The sequence below is a fragment of the Drosophila navojoa genome, chromosome X (genome assembly GCF_054131105.1).
Source record: "Drosophila navojoa isolate 15081-1374.11 chromosome X, UAZ_NAV_1.0, whole genome shotgun sequence".
Lineage (NCBI taxonomy): Eukaryota > Metazoa > Arthropoda > Insecta > Diptera > Drosophilidae > Drosophila > Drosophila navojoa.
Genome location: NC_142895.1, coordinates 19,921,481 through 19,943,438, shown reverse-complemented (window position 1 = coordinate 19,943,438; position 21,958 = coordinate 19,921,481). Strand labels below are relative to the sequence as shown.

The 21,958-nt window shown below is 41.1% G+C and overlaps 3 protein-coding genes across 4 annotated transcripts; 2 read left to right on the top strand and 1 right to left on the bottom strand.

Annotated features, from left to right (window-relative positions):
- Nucleotides 1-336: 336 nt before the first annotated feature.
- Hmr (Hybrid male rescue) lies at nucleotides 337-7,607 on the bottom strand. The gene is made up of 6 exons (XM_089263748.1): nucleotides 7,211-7,607; nucleotides 3,034-7,152; nucleotides 2,251-2,604; nucleotides 1,847-2,169; nucleotides 1,453-1,780; nucleotides 337-1,393 (listed from the first exon to the last, which is right to left on the bottom strand). The coding sequence occupies exons 1-6, from the start codon at nucleotides 7,269-7,271 to the stop codon at nucleotides 888-890; spliced, it is 5,691 nt and encodes a 1,896-aa protein (XP_089119874.1). The 5' UTR covers nucleotides 7,272-7,607; the 3' UTR covers nucleotides 337-887.
- A 2,173-nt stretch (nucleotides 7,608-9,780) lies between these two features.
- LOC108656068 (beta-alanyl-dopamine/carcinine hydrolase) lies at nucleotides 9,781-16,646 on the top strand. Of its 2 annotated transcripts, none has more exons than XM_089263404.1 (9): nucleotides 9,781-9,910; nucleotides 10,477-10,667; nucleotides 12,904-12,997; nucleotides 13,118-13,221; nucleotides 15,382-15,492; nucleotides 15,560-15,794; nucleotides 15,888-16,008; nucleotides 16,068-16,184; nucleotides 16,244-16,646. In XM_089263404.1, the coding sequence occupies exons 2-9, from the start codon at nucleotides 10,542-10,544 to the stop codon at nucleotides 16,536-16,538; spliced, it is 1,203 nt and encodes a 400-aa protein (XP_089119530.1). In that variant the 5' UTR covers nucleotides 9,781-9,910; nucleotides 10,477-10,541; the 3' UTR covers nucleotides 16,539-16,646. The 2 variants fall into 2 exon arrangements, with proteins under 2 accessions (XP_089119530.1, XP_089119531.1); XM_089263405.1 differs by lacking the exon at nucleotides 9,781-9,910 and adding an exon at nucleotides 9,970-9,998.
- A 2,185-nt stretch (nucleotides 16,647-18,831) lies between these two features.
- Nucleotides 18,832-21,890, top strand: LOC108655836 (beta-alanyl-dopamine/carcinine hydrolase-like). Its single transcript, XM_018107656.3, has 8 exons — nucleotides 18,832-19,054; nucleotides 19,110-19,203; nucleotides 19,283-19,386; nucleotides 20,714-20,818; nucleotides 20,879-21,113; nucleotides 21,181-21,301; nucleotides 21,356-21,472; nucleotides 21,526-21,890. Exons 1-8 carry the CDS (start codon nucleotides 18,974-18,976, stop codon nucleotides 21,812-21,814), a joined length of 1,146 nt encoding a protein of 381 aa, XP_017963145.1. The 5' UTR covers nucleotides 18,832-18,973; the 3' UTR covers nucleotides 21,815-21,890.
- The last annotated feature ends 68 nt before the right edge of the window (nucleotides 21,891-21,958 follow it).

Sequence of the window (21,958 nt, the reverse complement as noted above, 5' to 3'; positions counted from 1 at the left end):
CGTTCAACACACATTTGTAAAGAAATCGAATCCATGGATTACTTTCCATTTGGGACCTGACTGCAGTCGCTAGAGAAACAAAATTCCGCTGCTAAGCTCAAGTTATGGCATGTTGTTAAGGCTTTGCAATTGCTAGTCGCACATTTAGTTAAGCTGGACACACACAGACACACACACACACATGCACACGCACACGCACACTATGAGGGCAAACCCGCCCTTGTCATATTTGGGCAATTGTACGGCAACAATTTGTTTGGGCTTACTTTGATGTGCCCCGCCCCCAAAGGTCGTTAAAGTCGACCATCAACGACATCGAATCAACAAAAAACTATGTCATAAAAACATTTACCGTTTATTTCACATTAAATATTTCATTGTAATCAAATAGTAAGTTTCAAAAAAAAAAAATAATAATAATAATAATAATAATGAATCATTCCAATTTTAAACTGTAAATCAATTCATAATCTCTCTCTCTATATCTATCAAAATATTTGTAAATACTTATTCAATATCTTCACTCGTAATTAATAATACATACTTAGAAAAATTTAATAAGTCATTTCAAATTTGCAACTGTAAATAAATTCATAATAGTTTTCTCACTCTCTCTTTCTCTATATGTATATATATATATATATCAATATCTTTTTCTATATGTATCTATGCATACATTTGATATCTGCTCTCGTCAACAATATTCCATATTTAAAATACGTCTATATTTCACAGAGGTTGCAAGTGGCTTTTGTGATGCCTGATAGTTTGTCAGTTTGAGCGGAGATTGTATTCCAATAACGGCTGGAACATGATGCCCAAAATTTGATATTCACATACATATCTTATATAACTATGCTTAGCATTAATAGTAAAGTCTATATGTTTCACTCCAACCTAGGTCGTTTCGGCTTGGGCTGCTCTTGCAGCGACCTCTCCTCCTGCTCCTTCTCCTGCTGCACGCTCTGCCGCTTTGGCCGGAGCTTTGGTCCACCATTGCTGCACTGGACTGGCCACTTGATGCCCGCCAATTTGGCATATTTTTCAAAGATTTGCTTCAGACGTGTGCGCAATGAGCTCTGATTCGCGTACGGCAAATTGATGGCCGCATATGCCCAATTCTTGACCACCAGACTGGGCTTGCACACAGCCATATTGATCTCGGGCAAATAGCGCGCCGGATATACTGTGTCGGTGGACTCCAATACAATTCGGTTTATGGTCTTTGGTATCGGCGTCGTCATCAGCGGACCGCCCGCCTTTACCTGCTTGTAAATCTCGTCCAAATGGCGATAATACTTATGCGACATCAGGCAGCGATATTTCGGATCGCCCAGCTTTATCAGCCGCATCTCGCGCAGCGCATGCTGCAGGCTCAGTCGGCACTCGGTCACTGCAACATCAGATCAATTTATATATATCGATATATATATATCGAGAGAGCTCGCTTACCTGAGGCTTTTAGCTCATGGGCAACCTTCAGCCAGGCTCTTCGCTTCTCTATGGTGCTGGATTTACTGTAGGTATGCGGATAACAGAGCATCAGGCGGGTCAGCTGAAACGCATCGATGCTGGGCAAACTCTGGCTGGCCGTGCACACTTTAGTCATCGCCGGGTGCTGTATAGCCAGCTGCTGGGGCGTGGGCAGTGTCTTCTTTACTTGCTGCTGTTCCTTCTGCTGCTGTTGCTGCTGCTGTTGCTGCTGTTGCTGCTGCTGTTCCTTCTGCTGTTCCTTCTGCTGTTCCTTCTGCTGCTGCTGTTCTCGCTGTCTTTGCTTTTTCTGCAATTGAGTTGAATCTTCAATATTAGAAACAGACGAATCTTCTATATCTCTAGTTGACTTCACCTGCATGGCAAACAGCTCCTTGGCCTCGGCCGTGTCCCACGGCATGGCCGAATTGTTGGCCAACGGCCTAATCATACTGCCGGCAGCACTTGATTGCATTAACGCTTCGTACATGCTGCAACGCTTCACCTCGTCCATGAACTTGTTGTGCACAATGTAGTAGAAGGGCTCCAAGGGATGATAGCGCATGTTCACTAGAAACTTCAGCTGCTCCAAGGCATGCCACCAGTTCTGCGGCCAAGGATTCTCAATGCCACGCTCCAAGTCCACCATATACGTTTTGAAGGCAAACTTAAACATGGCCCAAACATCGCGATGATTTACTAAACAAAGAGAAGACATGAATTATAATAATAATACAAATTCAATCCTGGCCTGGCTTGCTCAATCTCTGTGCCACTCACTGTGTGGAAAACGTTCGCGTGCCAATTGCCACACCTCCTGCCGCTCCTGTTCGGTATGTGAGCTTGGCGGCTGCTGTACTGCCCGACTATCCTCTCCCGGCCGTGGGCGTCGCAGATCCCAGTAGAGATGCTCATACCCGCCGAGGAAATGCATCAGGGCCGGCAGCTTGTCTTTGTGCTGCATCCAGTCATATTTACGTGCGATCTCATCAAATTTACTGAACAATCGATGCGACTTCTCCCACACCTTCAGGCTCCCCTTGAATGGACTCATCAGATTCGACATGGGCGCGATCTCCGGAAACAGACTAATGTTCGCCACCAAGAAGCGCCATATGCCGCGACACATTTGCTCTGCAATGGACACACAAGTACATTAGTATTATATCATATCCATTTATCTTAGCATACATCCAAAATTCGTATTTTGTATTCACTGTACACACACATAAAGCAAATTGAAACCAGCCAAGCTTAAAGGACGAAGTATAATGATCGAGATTTATCGATAATTAGGAAATGGGATGAGTTATCGAGAAAACATAATTATCTCGTTCTGCGTATGCTAAACAAGATTATAGGTTCGAAATTAAAAGTATATAGCTTTTGTAGTTAACGAGAGCTTGGCGATCCTATAAAGGGTTAGGCGGACATTACTAAATCGACTCAGTTCGTTTCAAATGCCTCTTGCTGCCTCTTCCCATTTTCTATGGCTTCAATGGTTATGAGAATAGCTTTAAATGAAGAATGCTCGACTAAAGTATACCCATTATTAACACTTGCCTGGCATGTGAAACTTTTTGGATATATGCTGCCAGTATATGGAGCTTTTGAGCATCACATCGGGCACCGTGCTGTGCAGTTGCGGTATGGCCATCACCTCGCGGATAAAGAATGCAGTGCGTGCCATGGTCAGATTGGGTAGAAAGGGTACGGCGGGACCCTCGGCATAGATGATGGGTCCCATAGTCGGATGGTTGCGTATCTCAACCTTCATTTCAGCTTCCGACGGCGTCAAATTTGATGGGCATGCAGTTATTTCACTGGCGTTGCGGGACACCGAAGCCACCTTAGCCGTGCTGTTGGTGCTCACGCTGGACACCGAGGCTGAAACTCCAGATCTGATGGCATTGCTGAGCATCGTTGAGGGGGACGGCGGGTTAGTCTTGGCCACTTTTGGACTTCTGGGTATCTTGGGGGTGTTGCTGGGCACCAAGGGGGGAACATCGGATGGTTCTGCTCTCGCTCTTGATGAGCTGACGGGTACATTAACAACATTGCTGGGCATCGATGACTGCGATGGCGGCACTGTCTTCTCCACACTGACGTCCACTTTCGGTTTGCTTGGAATTCTGGGCGCTTTGCTGGGCACCAAGGGGGGAACATCAGATGGTTCTGTGCTCACTCTGCTGGCAATGCTGACGCCACTGATGAACATGGATGAAGTCGACGGCGGCACTGAATCAGCCATAGTGACGCGTACTCCTGATGAAGTACAGGGTATTTTCGGTGCGTTGCTGGGCACCAAGGGGGGCACCCAAGTTGGTTCAATGCGCGTGCTCACTCTTGATGCACTGCTGCTGATGTTTATGCTGGGCATTGGTGTTGACGACGGAGCTACCGACTTGGTCATGCTGCTGCTGCTGCTGCTCATGAAGGCGCCGGACGTAGCCGTATTTCCGCAAATTTTTTTAGGTGGCATCTGAGCAAACGTTGATGGTGTCAGATTGGGCATTGTTATCGATACGGCTCCCTTTGAGGACAACATAGTCTTGTTTTTGTGCACGTCCATCGGCCATAGCTTGGGCAAGGCGTTAGGCGGCGTCATGTCTGCAATGACAGCTGGAGCAGCTAGAGCAGTTCGAGCAGCTGGAACAGTTGGAGCCGCGGGAGCAGCTAAAGCCACTGGAGCAGCTAAAGTTGCTGGAGCAGTTGGAGCCGCAGGAGCAGTACGAGCAGCTAGAACAGTTGAGGCAGTTGGAACAGTTAAAGCCGCTGGAACAGCTACAGCCGTTGGAGCAGTACGCGCAGCTCGAACAGTTGGAGCCGCAGGAGCAGTTAAAGTCGCTGGTACAGTTGAAGCAGCTAGAACAGGTCGTGCAGCTGGAGCAGCTAAAACAGTTCGAGCCGCTGAAACAGCTACAGCCGCTGGAACAGTACGAGCAGCTAGAACAGTTGGTGCAGCTGGAACAGTTGGAGCAGCTGGAACAGTTGGAGCAGCTAGAGCAGGTCGTGCTGCTGGAGCTGCTAAAACAGTTGGAGTCGCTGGAACAGCTAAAGTTGCTGGAGCAGTTAGAGCAGCTAGACTAGTTGGAGTAGCTAAAACAGTTCGAGCCACTGAAACAGCTACAGCCGCTGGAACAGTACGCGCAGCTCGAACAGTTGAAGCCGCTGGAACAGTTAAAGTCCCTGGAACAGTTGGAGCAGCTAGAGCCGGTCGTGCTGCTGGAGTTGCTAGAACAGTTGGAGTCGCTGGAACAGCTAAAGTTGCTGGAGCAGTTAGAGCAGCTAGACTAGTTGGAGTAGCTAAAACAGTTCGAGCCGCTGAAACAGCTACAGCCGCTGGAACAGTACGAGCAGCTAGAACAGTTGGGGCAGCTAGAACAGTTGGTGCAGCTGGAACAGTTGGAGCAGCTAGAGCAGGTCGTGCTGCTGGAGCTGCTAAAACAGTTGGAGTCGCTGGAACAGCTAAAGTTGCTGGAGCAGTTAGAGCAGCTAGACTAGTTGGAGTAGCTAAATCAGTTCGAGCCACTGAAACAGCTACAGCCGCTGGAACAGTACGCGCAGCTCGAACAGTTGAAGCCGCTGGAACAGTTAAAGTCCCTGGAACAGTTGGAGCAGCTAGAGCCGGTCGTGCTGCTGGAGTTGCTAGAACAGTTGGAGTCGCTGGAACAGCTAAAGTTGCTGGAGCAGTTAGAGCAGCTAGACTAGTTGGAGTAGCTAAAACAGCTGGAACAGCGCGTATTATGGTGGTGCTGCCAATGGTGCTGGCGGTGGGATTGTTTGTGCTAGTGCTGCCAATAACGGACGGCGACAGAGGTAGACTCGATTTAGGTCTGACTGTCACCTGTAAGCCACTGCGTGATGGAATAAGTCGCGCACTGGGTCCACTGGGCGCATTGGACACGCTGGGCCGTGTGGCCAGCTGTACAGTGGCCACTATGGGCAATGCCAGAGGATTGGACGGCATGTTCATGCATTTGGACTTGGTAACAGTTACCACAGGCGGCGCTGCGGTCGCCGACGCTGCAGTCGACGGCGCTGCAGTCGGTGCGCCAGTCGGCGGTGGCCTAGGAATCACAGTAATGGCTGCCGAAATGTAGGGCAAGGTATAGCCGGTGGTGCCAATTGCACCACTGCTGCTATTAGCATTTATGCTGTTGTTGCCGGCAGTGCTCATGGTGGTGGTAGTCCTGGTGGTGCTAGTGGTGCTGATGGTGCTGTTGGTGCTGCAGATGGCGCTGAAGATGGTGTTGGTGGATTTGTTGCTGCTGCTACTATTCTTGGGTATAGCGGATATGGTGATGTTTGGCTTTCGCGCAGCAGGTGGGTAGACAATGGCCAGAGGCAGTGGTGTCACCAGCGGTGCCACCGCCGGGGTCGTCTCAGTCCCTCTATCTTGCGCCGTCCCTGGGATGTTGTCTGGGGCAGAGCCCAGAGGGGGGCTCGGCTTGTTTTGACGCACCGAGCGCGACGCCAGCAGCTTGTAGAGGCAGTCAATGATGTTCTCAAAGAACCATTTGTCCTCCAGCTGATAGCCAATTTTGCGCATTTCGGCCAGCTCCAGGTAGAAGTTGCGCAGCCCCAGCCAGGTGACCTCGCAGCGTTCACTACTGCACTTCAGTTCGGCTGCAACGCGCGACCAGAGCTCCTTGTAGCTGGTCGTCTCCTGTGCGGCCATATTCACATTATTATCTAGCAATTGTGGCAATTCCGGCACCGTTTTGAGCACATTTATCAGATTGACAATAGTGCGAAAGTGATCGATGGAATCGAACCAGCCGTCCTTCAAATACAGCGACAGCTTGCATACGGTGTTGGGTGTTTGTCGAATGTGCGGTTCGAGAAAGTTGAGCTGCGTCAACAACTGGGAGCTATCGCTGCTGTTGCTGTTGTTGTTATTATTGGAATGTAGCAGCTCCCACTCGTAGCGCGTGTGTAGGTGCAGCCAGATCTTCATCAGCTTGGTCGCCTTCTCGCGCAGCTCATTGGAGATGGCGCTCCAAATGAGGCCGCGATGATGATAGTTCTCGTAGTGGTCATGATCAGTGTCGTAGAGCTGGGGATAGGCGCGAACGGCATCAATCAGACGCTGCTGATCTGGGCTTATCTTATAGTGATCCGAATATTCTGCGTCTACGTCTATAATAGTTGGCTGTATATTCACGATGGTGACATCGTCATCCCCACCTGATACATCCAATGGTGGACGACTGTCGCGCCTGCCGGACTGCAGCGGAAACTGAGCCACGTGCGTGTACAGAAAGATCAGTTCCTCCTCGTGCAGCATGATGGGACGTGCACGCGCCCGACTTCGACACCTCTGCACCTGCCGGCGATAGCTGCGCAGACGGCGCACATGGCACTGATATTTGTAGCGCAACTCTGCCCAAGTACTGATGCATTTGTTGATCTCCACTGACATCTTCCGTGCAATGTCCTGCCACAGTTTCTCCTTGAACACATCATCTCTGAAGCGCCGATGGTGTCGGTTATAGAGCGCCGATTTCTTTCTCACCAGCCGAATGAGGCGTCGCTCCGTCAAATATGTTTCCAGATTATTGGCGAGCGTTTGACTGGAACAGTTTTCGACGCTGTTGCTCGGCGGGCTCGCTGCTGCGGGACTTACGACAAACTCCATGGTCTCTTGGTCGAGATCGCGATACTTATCTTCGTCATCGTCTATAAAAATTGTATTACAGTTATATACCGCCATCGACAATCTTATAGAGCTGCTTACCCGAAATCATCAACGGCCTTGCTTCAGCATTTGCAACTTTTTGAGTCGATTTTGCTGGCATCTCAATAATTGTTTATATGCAACAATTACAATATGCACACCGCGCCAGCAATTCGCGTCGCTTGCTCAAATAACAACAGATATAATATCGAAATAATAGAAACAAATAAACGCGTAAACGTGCAATTCCTAATGTCATGCTGCCCGTTCGTCAATCAAGCCACGCATCAGACTGCTGCTCCCTGACTCCCGGAATGTATTGAGTTTACACGATTATTGTAATTCAACACATGGTTTTCGAATATTGGATTGAATGAAGCTGCAACTTCAACAAGAAACTCGTTTACTATTTCTCGGTTTGCGTCTAAGAGTATTGCGCGCAGAGAACAATTCAACGATAACGCCACACTCGAGCTATCGCTGCCAAATATATCGATAGCAATTAAATGTGTTGAACAATGCCCAATTTGCGCGTGAGTTGCGCGCGCTGCTTAAATTCAATTGGGTGAAATTGAATTGAATTGGGTGAAAATATTAATGTATGAAACATTTTAAAATCATTGGCAGAATTATTAAAGATTATTTAAGTGTTAAACTGACAAAGGCTAATTAGTTATATCTGTATATGGCTTAATTATTATAATAGACTTATCCATACCAGAACGTATTATTATGAAAAAGAGAAAGATACAAATAAAACTAGATAACTCTACTACAATGAGCTGGATTTAAGTTGGCAATATTCTTACATTATAGTGAGACTAACATTAGTCATTAAAATAGATACATCTGTGCCTAGAACATAGAGCTTAGAATTGGAATTTTATAATCTTTAATTATCTAAACGAAATTATCAACATTGAATCACTAACTTGATGCTAGAACTAATCGTTCTTGTTTCAATACACGAGATGAGCCAATTTTTAGAAATTAATCATTTGGTATGTTTCGACTCAGAAATGTATTAACCGGCTATCCTTGACACTGACTGCGATCATTCACAGCGTGGCCCACCTGCTAGATGTGTGTATGCAAAACCGAACCCATTTCAATAATGTTATACAGTATATGCGCATACATAGCCACATACACTTACATATTTAACATATATATAAGTGTAATAAAGAAAAGAGCAAATTAAAAAGGAAAAAAGAAGCGAAATGTGTGGCAGCCACGACGTGCGGCAGCAAGAAACTTGTTGCCATGGATAGCACCAACACAAAACAATTTTATTTTTTTTTTTCAAGGTCAGTTGTTGAAATAAAATTAAAACAAACAGAACGGCAACTAAGCCTAGACATTTGTGTGTATTACGGCTTGGCATAGACTCAAATTACATATACGTTACAAGAACAAAAGGAAAAACGAAAATTAACAAAAGAGAAAAGTTGTTAATAATATAAAAATAAAAGCTTTAAAGCTCTTTATTAAAAGAGAAAAGTTGTTAATAATATAAAAATAAAAGCTTTACTTTAGTAAATCTTAAAACGCATGTAGCGAGTCTTAGTTCTGCTTTAAAATTTTTATTGATTAATAATATATATAAATATATGTATATATATGTGTATTGTGTCTACTTGTTAACTGTTTTGTGTGCGTTACTTACCTAGCTCAAGCCATTAACAGTTTTAGGGTTTCCCCATTCATACAGGTTATTCAAATGATGTTTAGGTTTGGTACAACAAAATATCAATCACTGAATCAGGAACTGGTATCTTTATATCAAATAGTATACTTAACATTCTTAATTGGGCTGATGTACCAAAATTCTAAAAAAACGAAAACGGGTCTGAAAAGCTTATGGCTAAACCATAAGGAAGAAGGCAAACATCAATATCTCTATAAATAGTGCAGACCGTCTTTCTGTCAAAGGGAAACCCTATTAGTCGTAATCGACTTAGGTAGAGAAGAAAAACAATGTCTACTCGCTGTCATACGTAATACTGCGTTCAGGGATATATATATATACACACACACCCACACACACGAGATATTCGAATAAGTTAATAAAAATCCACAAATTATAATGATTGATTGTCTCTCGATATAGAGTGAGCCAATTTTCTCAGTATCGAAACTAATTAAGCTGCATATATCATAAATATTCAATTAGTTGGCTATAAATTTTTTGATATCGAAATATGATTAACATATATTAAATAAATCAGATCGTTCGCTTCGCAAATTGTGTATCGAACCGCAACAGTTATTGAATTCGAATTGCCATTTGAATTTGAATTTCAATATCAACTTTAATTCCAATACGAATTCGAATTCGAATGCGAATGTGAATGCGAATGAGAATTCGAGAGCGGATTCCCATTCGATGTAGAAACGAAACGAATTTGTTTGGTTTCCATCTCTGGATAAGCGTCGGCAGCGCTGCTGGCGTCGCAGCCTTAGTGGGGCTACTCTTGCTGTTGTTGTTGCTTTTGTTGTTGCTATATGTGTGGCCGCTGCTCCGTTATCGTAGCGATTGCCGGTTGTCGACGCCTCACGACGCGTCGTCCGCAGTCTTCGTATCGTTTGCTTGTTGCTGTTGCTGTTGTTGTTGCTGCTGTTGTTTTTGCTGCTGCTGGGTGGTTGTTCGGCACTTCGTACTGCCGCCGCCAAAACATAGCCAATTCAGTTTGAATTCTGCGTTCAAGCGCTTTAGAACATTATTTTTAAAAGCTTGGCTTGAATTGGATCTTAAAATCGGTTTTGTTTTATTGTTGTTGCTGTTGTTAACTTTTTTCGTACTATTTGTTTACATTGCGAGCATCTGTCTGTTGGCGTGAGTGTGTGCGTGCGTGTCCGTGTTTACAAAAATGATTAACTCCGTTGTTAAAATATTCGCCGTTTATTTTGCTAAATATTATTATTGAATTTTGTTTTATTTTAATTCATGACTCTCTCTCTCTCTCTCTGTTCCGCTCTCTCTTTCTGCTCCATCATTCGGTTTGTTGTCAGTAGTCTCATCTTTCGAGAATTGCATTTGCAATTTCAATTTCCCACTGAATTATTATTTATAGAATGTTTTTTATTTCTGCCGTGTTTTTGTCATTTCATTCATTCGCGGGGCACTCGAAAACGAAATGTAATGAAATGAGAGAACATGTATAACATATTAATGAATATAAGATATATATATACATATATCAAACAAAATAGAACAGAGAGAGTGAGAGAGGTCCGTACAGTACCCAGCGAATGGGACAGCACGGCGTCCACACACCCAAATCGTAATGCATATCTTTATTGATCATCTTGCTCGAATTTCAGAGCGAAATAGTTGGTCAAGCGATAAACGATCCAGAGCACATAGACGATTACGAAGGACCAGGAAGCCATGTGCACCTCACCGGCAGCCCACCAGATGTTATTGAACATGTCGTCCGGCAAGATATTGCCCCGTCGCCAAGCGATACCCGTTCTCTATACGCGCGGCACACACTATGAGGTCGGCTTCGATATGGTAAGCAGCACTTTTGCACCTGTCCTCCAGTCCTTGCACCCTTAATAGAGCATGCACACACACAATACAAATACAGCGAAGTCGAAAAGTCACGCAAAGCTTAATTAGAAACGTATCAGGAGAAGGAAACAAATGGATGGCCTGGGAAAGAACTCGAGCACACTTTTGAGCTAGTTGCTAAATAAATTTTTTAAGTTAAACTTTCAATTGATCCAAACACTAGAATTTGTTGATTATTTATGCCCAGGACGGGGTGAACGTTGAGCTGACATTAACTCGGATGGATTGCTTTAACATGGCTACTGTGATAATTATGCGAATGAATTATTTATTTATTATATTATTTATTTCGATAGAAGTCAAATTATTGAGCATTTTAAATGAAAGCCACAGAAAATTATCTCGAAAGAAACGCCAGATGTAAATTGATAACTGATTTGTTTTTTATATTTTTAATCGATAGTAGTAAAATAAGCATAGCTATCGATTTTTTTTTCTAGCTCTTTGAGATCAACGAGCTCAAAAAACGGTCAGCTACATAGACTTAGTCTCAGCTCGTCCTCGTCAAGACTATATCTATGTGTATATTTTATGGAGTCTGCTTCATGTATTTTAACAAAATCATTATAATCTGATTTCCCAATGGGTTCAGGTTACAAACATAGTAGAAAAGCAAGGGAAAGGTGTTTTTTTTTTCCTTCATGATTATTGAATTCTGAATGCATTCGAAATTGTCATTCAAGCAGAAAATGTATATACATATGTATGTATACACTATATATATGTACATATATTCGACTAATGATCTATCTTCTTTAGAATTGTGTAGTCGTAACTTGCTTTCGAACGATTTTCCTATAATTACAGTACTTATATAATCTGGTAATCAAATTTAAAATAATATTGCTCGTAATTGAGCACATTATTTCACATTATCATCTTTAGATCTATTGATAGAATCGAGAGGAAATTTATATATTAAATACACAATTAGCCAGAGCGAGCATCTAGACGTGGAGCGTTTCTTAGAAGCCCTTCCATGAGATTTGATACCAAATGCAATTTTAATATGATTTAACCAAAGAAAAATTATTATAGTAGATATAAAATTAACAATTTACTATAATATTAAATATTATTTGAAGGTCTTGATAACTTTCAAAGCTCTGCTAATAAATCTTTAGTTCATCTGCTCTGCATTATATCTATATGCCTAAATGTCTATCTACAAAGATACTATAAAAAGATGTTGTCTGTTGTTATAACACCTTATTATTTTTTTTTTCTTTTTAACACTTTTAGATGTCTAGCAGTTGCTCTAATTAGCGCTAGATTTCAGTTAGGTTGAGTTGAGTACTTGGCGCTATCTGCTCTTGCTAGCTTATCAGTTGGTGCAATTACAGCTATATGTAGACATACATATATATGTAAATATTTCTATATATATATATATACTCTCTCTATATATATGTGACACATAAAGATAAAACGCTGATTTTGATAAGCGGGGCAGCAATCGGTTGTTGACTGCTTTGCTGCTTTTTCTTTGCCGTCTAGCCCTGGGGAATATACTATATAGATTAAAATCAATCTGTATATATACATATGTATATATATGTACATATGTATGCTGGAATAGTAGCTGCAGGCAAGCCGATTTAGCCTGCTGGTAGTCAGGGCTAGCTGCTTGTCCATTCGTGGCCCAGTTCCTGTTTAGCCTTCACTAAACTCCAACACACACACACACACACACACACACACACACACACACACACACACACACACACACACACTCTTACTCAGCCAGTGAATTGGCTTCGAACCGGAATTGCACACAAATGGCCAATATCAAGGGCGCACAGCAATTAGCATGCAGGCCCGGAATTCAGACGCTGTCCGACGCTTCGCCTGCGACTCGAGGCTGTCAAATGGGCGAGGGGCCGTGAGGTGTTCCCGCCAAGGCAGCGAGTGTATGGACCAAAACTTACAACTTGGCAACAATAGCGACTAACAATAACTATTTATTCAAATTGTTGTTGTTGCTTTTTGCGATCAGTCGTGATCGATTATGCCTTTTTTTTGTTTTTGTATTTTTAATTTATTATATACTATTTTTGTTTTGTTTTTTAATTTTTAACTAGACTGTCCATTCGACATTCATCATCATCCACATCATCATAATTATAATAATAATAATAATAATAATATAGCGAGCACATACCTAATTGCTTTACAGGGTCGCACTTTCGGCTCGATGATCAAGAATTTTTTGATCTTATCGCAGCCACTGAACGAGACCTACTTACCCCTCTACAGCACCGCAAAAGGCCGTGAGTAGTACTCCATCAAAAAAAACGCTTCAACTTTTCCATTATCTCATTGTTTATTTTTAAATGTGTGTTTCTTTCTTTTTTTTCGTTTTTGTTTCTTGCGATCTTCTTTTGTTTCAGGGCAAATATATAATGAAACGCTGGAATCGGTGAAATGCAGCTTTCCGCAATATATACGAGAATTGGAGGGCGTGGCCGATGGTGCCGAAGTAGAGTTCCATAAGGTAACTTATTAATCAAACCAAATCCAAATCCAATTCCAAATCCATATCCATATCCAGCTCAAGATCCAGATCCCATGACACAATTATATAGCTAGCTTGTTAACTGGCATAATTAGCACGCTGCGAGTTGCTAAATATTAAATGGCCGTAAATACAAATACATATTTATTGCAGTTATCGAATAGCAAGTAAGCTTTCAGTTGGGCATTCCTGCCTAGAAGATACCCTGACTGCAATTCAATGTCTGTGATCCAGTTTTGGAATGCAATTTCGTGTTTCTCAACCAAACAGTTTGCTAACAAGAATAAGCACAACTTGAAAGTTCGATTTTAATCGATTGCTGAAAAAATTATTAATATTATCGATTGTTTGAAATAAACATAATTTTAATTTATTTCAATTAGTTTATTTTTAAACAATGAGTTTGTTTAGAACGTATAGAAATGTTAGGCTCGATTTTAATCGATTTTTTGTTATCGATCATTTTAAATAAAGTCGATCTTTACGAGTCGCTATGTCAGCCAGTCCTATGCACTTTAGCTCACAATAAGAGAGGACTATACGAACGAATATCAAAAATCAAGACCAAGAATATTCATACACACATATTTATATACATACATATATATATGCTCTATATGTTCAACCGCCTAGCCATTACCCTGTCACATATAGACCAGCAAAGCCATTATACCCTGAAAACCTCGTTTAAAGTAATCGTTTAATTAACAATTATTGGCTCTCGTACGGATCGCTGGCAGCGCACTTCAACTTGAGCGATTCTAACGGTGAACCTAATGCCAAAGTCGTTGCGCGCCGTTGCGTGTTGCACGTTGCATGTTGCATGTGTTGCAAGTTGTCAATGTTCAATGACAATCAAGCAACTAAATATTCACACATAATTGTCCATAATATTTATTTAATAATAATTACAGTTAGCACTCAACTATAACGAACGACTGCAAACATAATTATCAATGGGCTATGATAATGCCATGCAATAATGCAATTGTTTTCAATTGCATATTAATTAAACGTAAATATTTGAGCTGCTTATAACTATTTCTCACACATATTAACGAGCCAAAAAAAAAACAAAAAAAAACCACAGCAAATACCGTTGCAGTCGGGTATAGTCGACTGCGTTATATCTGTACTCAAATAGACTCTAATTTCCAATTTCTTGACTTGGAGTTATTGTATTTTCTTACAGTTACTTTATCCAGGTATTTAGGCAGTTAAAGCGTTAATACAAGCGATGCAGAAAAATATATATAGTATGTGAACTAGCCATTGAACTAGTTTCGTTTTTCTTGACATTGCTGTGGCTCTGGCTTACATCGATTCGCACTTAGACAACGTGCAAAGAAGGAAGCCTTAGAACAGATAATTATCCAATGCTGGCAGGGAATAAGTCAGGTGTAATGGTTTGCTTTAGCTTATCAGTTTATTAGCATCTCTAATTAGACGATCGATTAGAGGTTTTAATGGGGTTTAAGGAATTCGCAGTTGGCAATAGCTCGGCTCGGTATAATTCTTGTTCTTATTGCAGCTCAAATGAATGGCCTTGATCGGCTCTGTCGGCAGCTGGCCCATTGACTGATGTCAATGCACAATTAATTTGATAGTCATTTAACAATATTTGCCTTTTCTTTTCTCGGCCAATTGCAAAAAAGTTTTGTACACAAAAATTGGTGTACAAATTTATATGATGAATACAATTTCGACAATAAAAAACATACAAATTACAGGTGTACGTGCGACTCATAATAATTGATCATTTATTGATCATTCACCTTATTTCAAAACAATGTATTTTGGGCTCTATTGAAAGAGAACACAATGGGAATTGCCATTAATCATTTTTGGCAATATTTTTAGCTACATTATTGGATTTCAAACGGCACCGCATAAATGGATTTGGCAATGAATTATTAATAATAAATTAATCATTTTGTCTGCGTTCAACGGCACTTGAAATGAGAGTTGAAAAAACTGCCAGTCGCATCCTTTCAATTATTCGAATCAAAGCCAGATATGGCATAAGATACAATACTATCGATATGTATCATATCATACGATATGAGAGTGAAGCCTTATCGATATTAGAATACGAATTATTAACGGCTATGGGCAACGCTCAACGAATCTCTTTTACAGTTATTCTTGTTGCATCTGGACGAAATTCTGCCGCAGGCCATGAAGCATCAACCGCGCCACAAAAATCAACCCACGGGCTGCTCCTCGATCATTGTTAATCAAAAGCATTGTGTAAGTATAAAATAAACTATAAAAAATCTTCGCACAGACTCTGTCACGACCGAGTTTTAATCCTCAGCGCCTGCTGGGCCACACAGAGGATGCTCTCACAGAGACACTGAATCATTATTACTTTGTGGTCGCCCACATCATTAGCGACAAGCCGCAGGGCAAGTACAATGTGAAGGAGGAGCACTTTATGTCCCTCTGCTATGCCGGACACCTGCCTGGCTACACCATGAGTCACAATCATCATGGGCTCGTCTTCAGTATCAACACAATTAGCGCCGAGCTGCTGCGCAGCGGCAAGACGCGTAAGAGTCAAAATACTATTATTAATTATATACATACATATATAGATATGTACATACATATGTATATATTCTCGAATTAATGCCCACTTACAGCTCGTCATTTCCTGACCCGAGCTCTGCTCGCCACAAGCAACGTGGACGACGCCTTCAGGGTGCTGGCAGATGCCGGCGTAGGCGCCGCCGATGCCTGTTCCATTAATTTAGCATTTATATCGTAAGTGCGTTATGGAATTATGTGAATTTATCAATTAATTCGGTCTGTTTGGCTTTCAGCGATCCACGTCAGATGTTCTACAACATAGAAATGGCACCGAATCCGGACAAGAAGAACGAATCACATTTGAGCATCAAGGAGATATCGCTAGGCGGGCATAATTATCACGTCAATCAGTATGTACAGTAATCGTGCCCATAGCTGGAAGCATACTCAATTCAGTTTCATCAAACAGATTCGAACGCATCCTCTTGGATCAGGCCAATGAGCCGATGATTCAGTCAAGCATATCGCGCATGAACGCCTTTAGCAAGTATAAGCCACCAGCCAGCGAGCAAGATGTCCGTAACATGCTGGGCGACGTAACCGGCGGCTGCTTCTGCGTGTGGCGCGATAATGGCAGAGCCGATGAAGCAGTAAAGACTATAGCTATGGGCCTGTTCGATTTGAATGCCAAGACCTTTGCGCTCTACTCGGACAATCCCAGCCTAACCGAGCCCCATTGCACGTTGCCCATGCTGTACAAATAACTCGGCGCTTACTCATTGTGAAATATAAACAATATTTTATCATAACTTTTTTTTTTTTTTTTGAGAAATATCAATAATTGGTAATCAGCAAATATTTAGCAATTATTTTTAAAATATATATTGTTCGCCTTAAGCAATAGTTTATATGTATATGCATAAATAAAATTTCAGCTTCAGAAGTTGACTTCAAATGTGTTCTAAATTTGAAACTATTTTTCAGCAGCAGCAGCATTGCCAGACTGTCAATGTCAGTGTTGGCAGAGCCTTGAAATGTTATCGATAGGACCTTGGATCTTTTCTATTAATATGATAATTTTTTTGTAATTTTTGTGTTTTTTTTTTTTCTTTCAACTAGATTAATGCATTTTATAGCTCAATCAGTCAACGCAAGCTGCATTTAGTTTCTATATTTTACGTGTAAGCTTTTGGCTTAGGCCTAACTGGTCTGTGTGAATATTTAGTATTAAGAATACCATGCCAAATGCGCTCTCTCAAGAACTGATGAACGCTGACGGCAGCAGACAGCGGTCTTGTTGCTTTTATCTAAGGGAATCTAAAGGAAAGTCTTTGAGGAGACTCTGACAGGGCGTGGCTAACGAGGTGAATATTTTTATAGATGAGCCAATTGGAATAACAACTTATGTGTTTGGCATCGACTGACAGCGAAAATGATTAATGATTGAGATTGTACATTTCTGTACCACTATTAACAGCAATCATTCGCTAATGACAATCGCTAATAACAATTATCAATTAAACTTAGCGCCTGGCTTTATGATACTCGTTCAAGATCTGAACAGAGTACATTCGCATATCCGCTCGTCTGTCCATCTGACCGAAAATCATATCGTCGTTGAGGACAAGTTAGTGACCTAGTTAGCCGAATCTATACAGAATCTAGAAATAATAATTTTTTACAGATATTTAGTCGACGCAGTTTGGTAATTAAAACGTGAATACGAGTTATTTAGAAAAACATACGCACTGGCCATGAAATGAACTTGTCATTGAACTAGTTCCGTTTTTCTTGACATTGTTGCGGTTCAGGTTAACGTCAATTTGCACTTGCAAAAACTGTCAACGTGAAATGAAAGAAGCCGTAAAACAAATTATCTAATGCAGCCAGGGAATTACTCAGGTGTAATGGTTTGCTTTGGCTTATGCGTTCATTAGCATCTCTAATTGGACGATCGATTAAAATCGTTTAATGCTGGCTTGAAGCACTCACAGTTGACAACACCTTGTTATAGTTATTACACTTAAATAGTTGAGCAAATTGAAGCCTTGATCGGCTCTGTCGGCAGTCATCACATTAGCTAATTTCAATTCACATTCATAAATATATCCCATAATTGATTTCTCACAGAATAGCAACAAATAACATATGTATGTACTTTAAATTAATTTATCAACTCTATAAAGAGCACAATCTGTACGCGTGACTCAAAGTAATTGATCATTTATTTATTATTTATTTATATATAAAATTATTTACTTTAACAAGCAAGAAAGAACACAACAGAAATTGCCATTAATCATTTTTGATTCCCTTATTTTAGGCTACATTATTGTTCTCAATGCTCAATGGAAATTAATCATTACCGAACAGTAAATGAAGCTCTTTGTCAGCATTCAATGGCACGCGAAATGACAGTTACAATAACTGCCACTGGCATCCTTTCGATTAATCGATAAACAGTATAGCACTATCGCAGTAATACTGATATAATATATACGATAGCGAAGTGACAGTAGCAATATTTGCCAATCGCATCCTTTTGACTAATCGATATGCAATAAACCACTATCGTACTAATACTGAGCCAATATACGATATATATGATATCAGTATTCAAATTACTTAATATGATTCGAATTTGTAATAATTTCTGTAACTGTAAAGATCAATTAAGGAGACAGTAATTCCTATTAGAGGATTATGCAAATGTAACAATGTGATTCTCATGCCTAACGTAGAGCGCTCCACGTCAGAAGTTTTTTAAAATGGAATTGTGAAATATGGGGAGAAAATTGTATTAAAAAGATTGTTGCTGGGCGGACGTAATTAGCAATTCCTGTAAATAGATTATATAAAAAGGTCTCAAGCCAATGGGCTCTGATAGATGGAGAAAGGGATGTCCAATGTAACTGACGCCCTTTTAGGATAATCCAAGCCTTATCGAACCTCATTACACATTGCCATTGCCTTGCAGAGTCCCAAACCGTTAATGGGCAATATTTGACCCAGGGCAATTGAACAATAATAAATTTTATTTAATAATCTCTATTAATCGCTCAGTAGCCAGTTTTGTTTACCTCAATTTAAGATATCAAATTAGAATTTTCGTTAGATTTTGGCTTGTTTAGTATTGTTCAAAATTTATGAGTATTGTTCAAAATTGTAGCTTTTAAGAAAATAACTCCTTAATAGAAGAATGAACGAACCGCATATTCGTCGTCAAGCGATACCCATACTCTACACCCGTGGCTCCCACTACGAGGTCGGTTTTGATATGGTGAGTAGAATCGTATCACACCCAGAGAGCTGTTACTCATTTATTTCCTACTTAGGGCCGTACATTTGGCTCGATGATAAGAAATCTTCAGACTCAATGTCAGATTCTGAACCATAGCTTATTACCGCTCTATAACACCCCCAAGGGCAGTGAGTACCTGTGCTATATTCAATCGCATATTCGCCCCAATTAGCGCCCCCTCTCATTGCACTAATCGAACTTAAACAGAAAAAATCTATGACGAAACTTTGGCATCAGTAAAAGCTAGTTTTCCACAGTACATACTCGAATTGCAGGGCGTGGCTGATGGCGCCGAGGTGGAATTCGAACATGTGAGTAACACCTACTATATGCATTTGGCATCGATCGACAACAAATTGTTAATGATTACCCTGGGCAGAAACTAAGATGCAATTATATATATTTACTTCTAATATAATTTGATGGTGGGGTCTGTGTCAGCAGCACACTTGATATGTGAGCCACTCGAACGATGAGGTCGTTGCGTGACGAATTTATTAGATTCTTTTTGTATGGCGCGCACTCGCTGCGAGTTGTCAATGTTCAATGACAAACGCCAAATACGATTCACGCAAATATATTCACACATAATTGTGCATTTCTGCAATTGTAGCACTACCAACAGCAATCACTCGCTAATAACGCAATTAACAATTATCAATTAAAATTAGCGCCTGGCATTATAATACTCGTTCAAGATCTGAATGGAGTAGATTCGCTTTTTGACTAGGAATACTTTTATGATAAATACATACATATACATACATATATAGGAGTCCAATCACAGCTAAGTACATTTAACCAAATATAATTCGGAATTGTGGATAGATGATATCTTCTCCAGTTTTAGTGCTATATTTCAAACTTGGGCTTGTAAGCCTTCTGGGAGTGCCTAAATTAGCAACTGGATTACTGTTGATCTTAACTTAAGATTCGCTTTTTAATTCATTTAGCCGTGAGCGAGAATCATGCAGTCGATCACGCCCCACTGCTATGGATTAGCTTAATTTTGGTTTAGTTTAATTTGTGGCAGTTGGTAGCAATTCTATTTCAAAATATAACTAATTCGAACCTTAACTAGCTTCTTTAGGCAATTACCACTGTAAAAAAAAAAAAAAACACATTGGCCGTGCAGCGAACAGTCATTGAACTAGTTCCGTTTTCTTGACACTGTTGCTGTTATTTGTTTTGTTCGCGAATTCGCTTTTGGCCAATATGCCTAAGTGCACACAGACATTCATACATGCGTGTGTGTGTGTGAGTTATTTATTGTAAGTGAACTTTCCCCAAGTCCAGCGCTAGTTCAGGTGCAAGGGTTTGCTTTGGCTTTGAGCGCTGCTAATTCGACTCCAACTTCGATTTGCTTTTATTATTATTGTTTGTTTATCATTCGGCCGAGTGACTGCGTGAGCTGAGTTCTAAGCTGTGGCGCAGCTGCCCATAATGTGTTGACCAATTAAATGCACGCAAATTTGCACTAACCTTGACCGCCTGACGGTGTCAGCTTATCATCAGCTTATGCCGTATGGAAGCAAGCCAATTGCTCTCCAATTCAACTTCAAAAAGACCGCGCGATGCTATCGTATCATGCGTCTAAAACTTATCGATAACAATATAGGAAACTTTTGCCTTTTCCAGTTATTTTTAAGGCAAATGGACGCAATTTTACCGCAGAACATGTTATGCCCAGCAGCCAAAGCTTCCTGCGGCTGCTCCTCGATTATATTAAACCAAAAGCATTGCGTAAGTGAGAAACTTGACTCTATCTATCGCGCGATCAGACTCTGTATAATTGCTACTTAGCGTGTGATGGGCCATACGGAGGATGCTCTGATAGAGACTATGAACCAGTATTATTTTGTGGTAGCACACATCATTAATGACCAGCCTCAGGGAAAGTATAAAGTGAAAGAGGAGCGTTTCATGTCACTCTGCTATGCTGGCCTCCTGCCAGGCTATACGTTTAGCGAAAATCACCATGGTCTCGTTTTTACCATCAATACGATATGTGCAAAGAATCTACGAAGCGGCAGAACGCGTAAGTGCACACCCATACATATCTAATTATTCAAGCAAGATCACATAAGTGAGATTTGTGCCAGCAGCCCGAACTTTTATAACCCGAGCTCTACTAGCCTCCTGCAATATGGATGATGTCCTCAGAGTGGTAATAGATGAGGGTGTAGGCGCAGCCGATGCATGTTCCATAAATTTAGCATTTCTTAAGTGAGTGCACGACATATACCAAATATATCAGAGCTTAACTTGCCCCTTTTCCAGCGATCCGCGTAAAATGTGCTATAATATGGAATTCGCACCCTGCCCACAGGGAAAGAATAAGTCAAAAGTATGCCTCAAAGAGATTCCCGTTGGCACTTACAATTATCATTTTAATAAGTATAACATACACATATGGTGAAAATCGACACTGCTTAACGGATTGTTTATAGATTTGAGGGTTTATCATTGGATGAGACCGATGATATACTACTTCAGTCCAGTGAGGCGCGAAAAGAAGCCATGAAATCATACAAGCCGCCGGTGAGCGGTTCAGATGTACGCAATATGCTTGGAGACGTGTCGGGTGACCCCTTTAACGTATGGATGGATAAATGTACTGATGTCCTCAGGACAATATGTGTTGCTCTATTCGATTTAAATGCCAGAACGCTTTCACTATTTTCGGATAATCCCAGCAGTACAGAACCGGTTTGCATATTGCCATTACTAGAGAAATAGTTATGAACCTTATTTAATATAACCAGTAATCATTTGGTATCCAAATAAAGGTTTTTGGGGTCTACCTTTTAGCATATTACATAAATAACTTTCATATGCTTCTATCAGACGTTTAAAAACCCGTTAGCTGGCACAACCTTGTTT

Coding starts and splice junctions, on each gene's coding strand:
- LOC108655836 (XM_018107656.3), top strand. CDS start 18,974: ATGAACGAACCGCATATTCGTCGTCAAGCGATACCCATACTCTACACC. Junction 19,204..19,282: donor CTATAACACCCCCAAGGGCA/GTGAGTACCTGT, acceptor GAACTTAAACAG/AAAAAATCTATGACGAAACT. Junction 21,473..21,525: donor TACAATTATCATTTTAATAA/GTATAACATACA, acceptor GATTGTTTATAG/ATTTGAGGGTTTATCATTGG.
- Hmr (XM_089263748.1), bottom strand. CDS start 7,271: ATGCCAGCAAAATCGACTCAAAAAGTTGCAAATGCTGAAGCAAGGCCG. Junction 2,605..3,033: donor CAAAAAGTTTCACATGCCAG/GCAAGTGTTAAT, acceptor TGTCCATTGCAG/AGCAAATGTGTCGCGGCATA. Junction 1,394..1,452: donor CCATGAGCTAAAAGCCTCAG/GTAAGCGAGCTC, acceptor CTGATGTTGCAG/TGACCGAGTGCCGACTGAGC.
- LOC108656068 (XM_089263404.1), top strand. CDS start 10,542: ATGTGCACCTCACCGGCAGCCCACCAGATGTTATTGAACATGTCGTCC. Junction 10,668..12,903: donor ATGAGGTCGGCTTCGATATG/GTAAGCAGCACT, acceptor ATTGCTTTACAG/GGTCGCACTTTCGGCTCGAT. Junction 16,185..16,243: donor CATAATTATCACGTCAATCA/GTATGTACAGTA, acceptor TTCATCAAACAG/ATTCGAACGCATCCTCTTGG.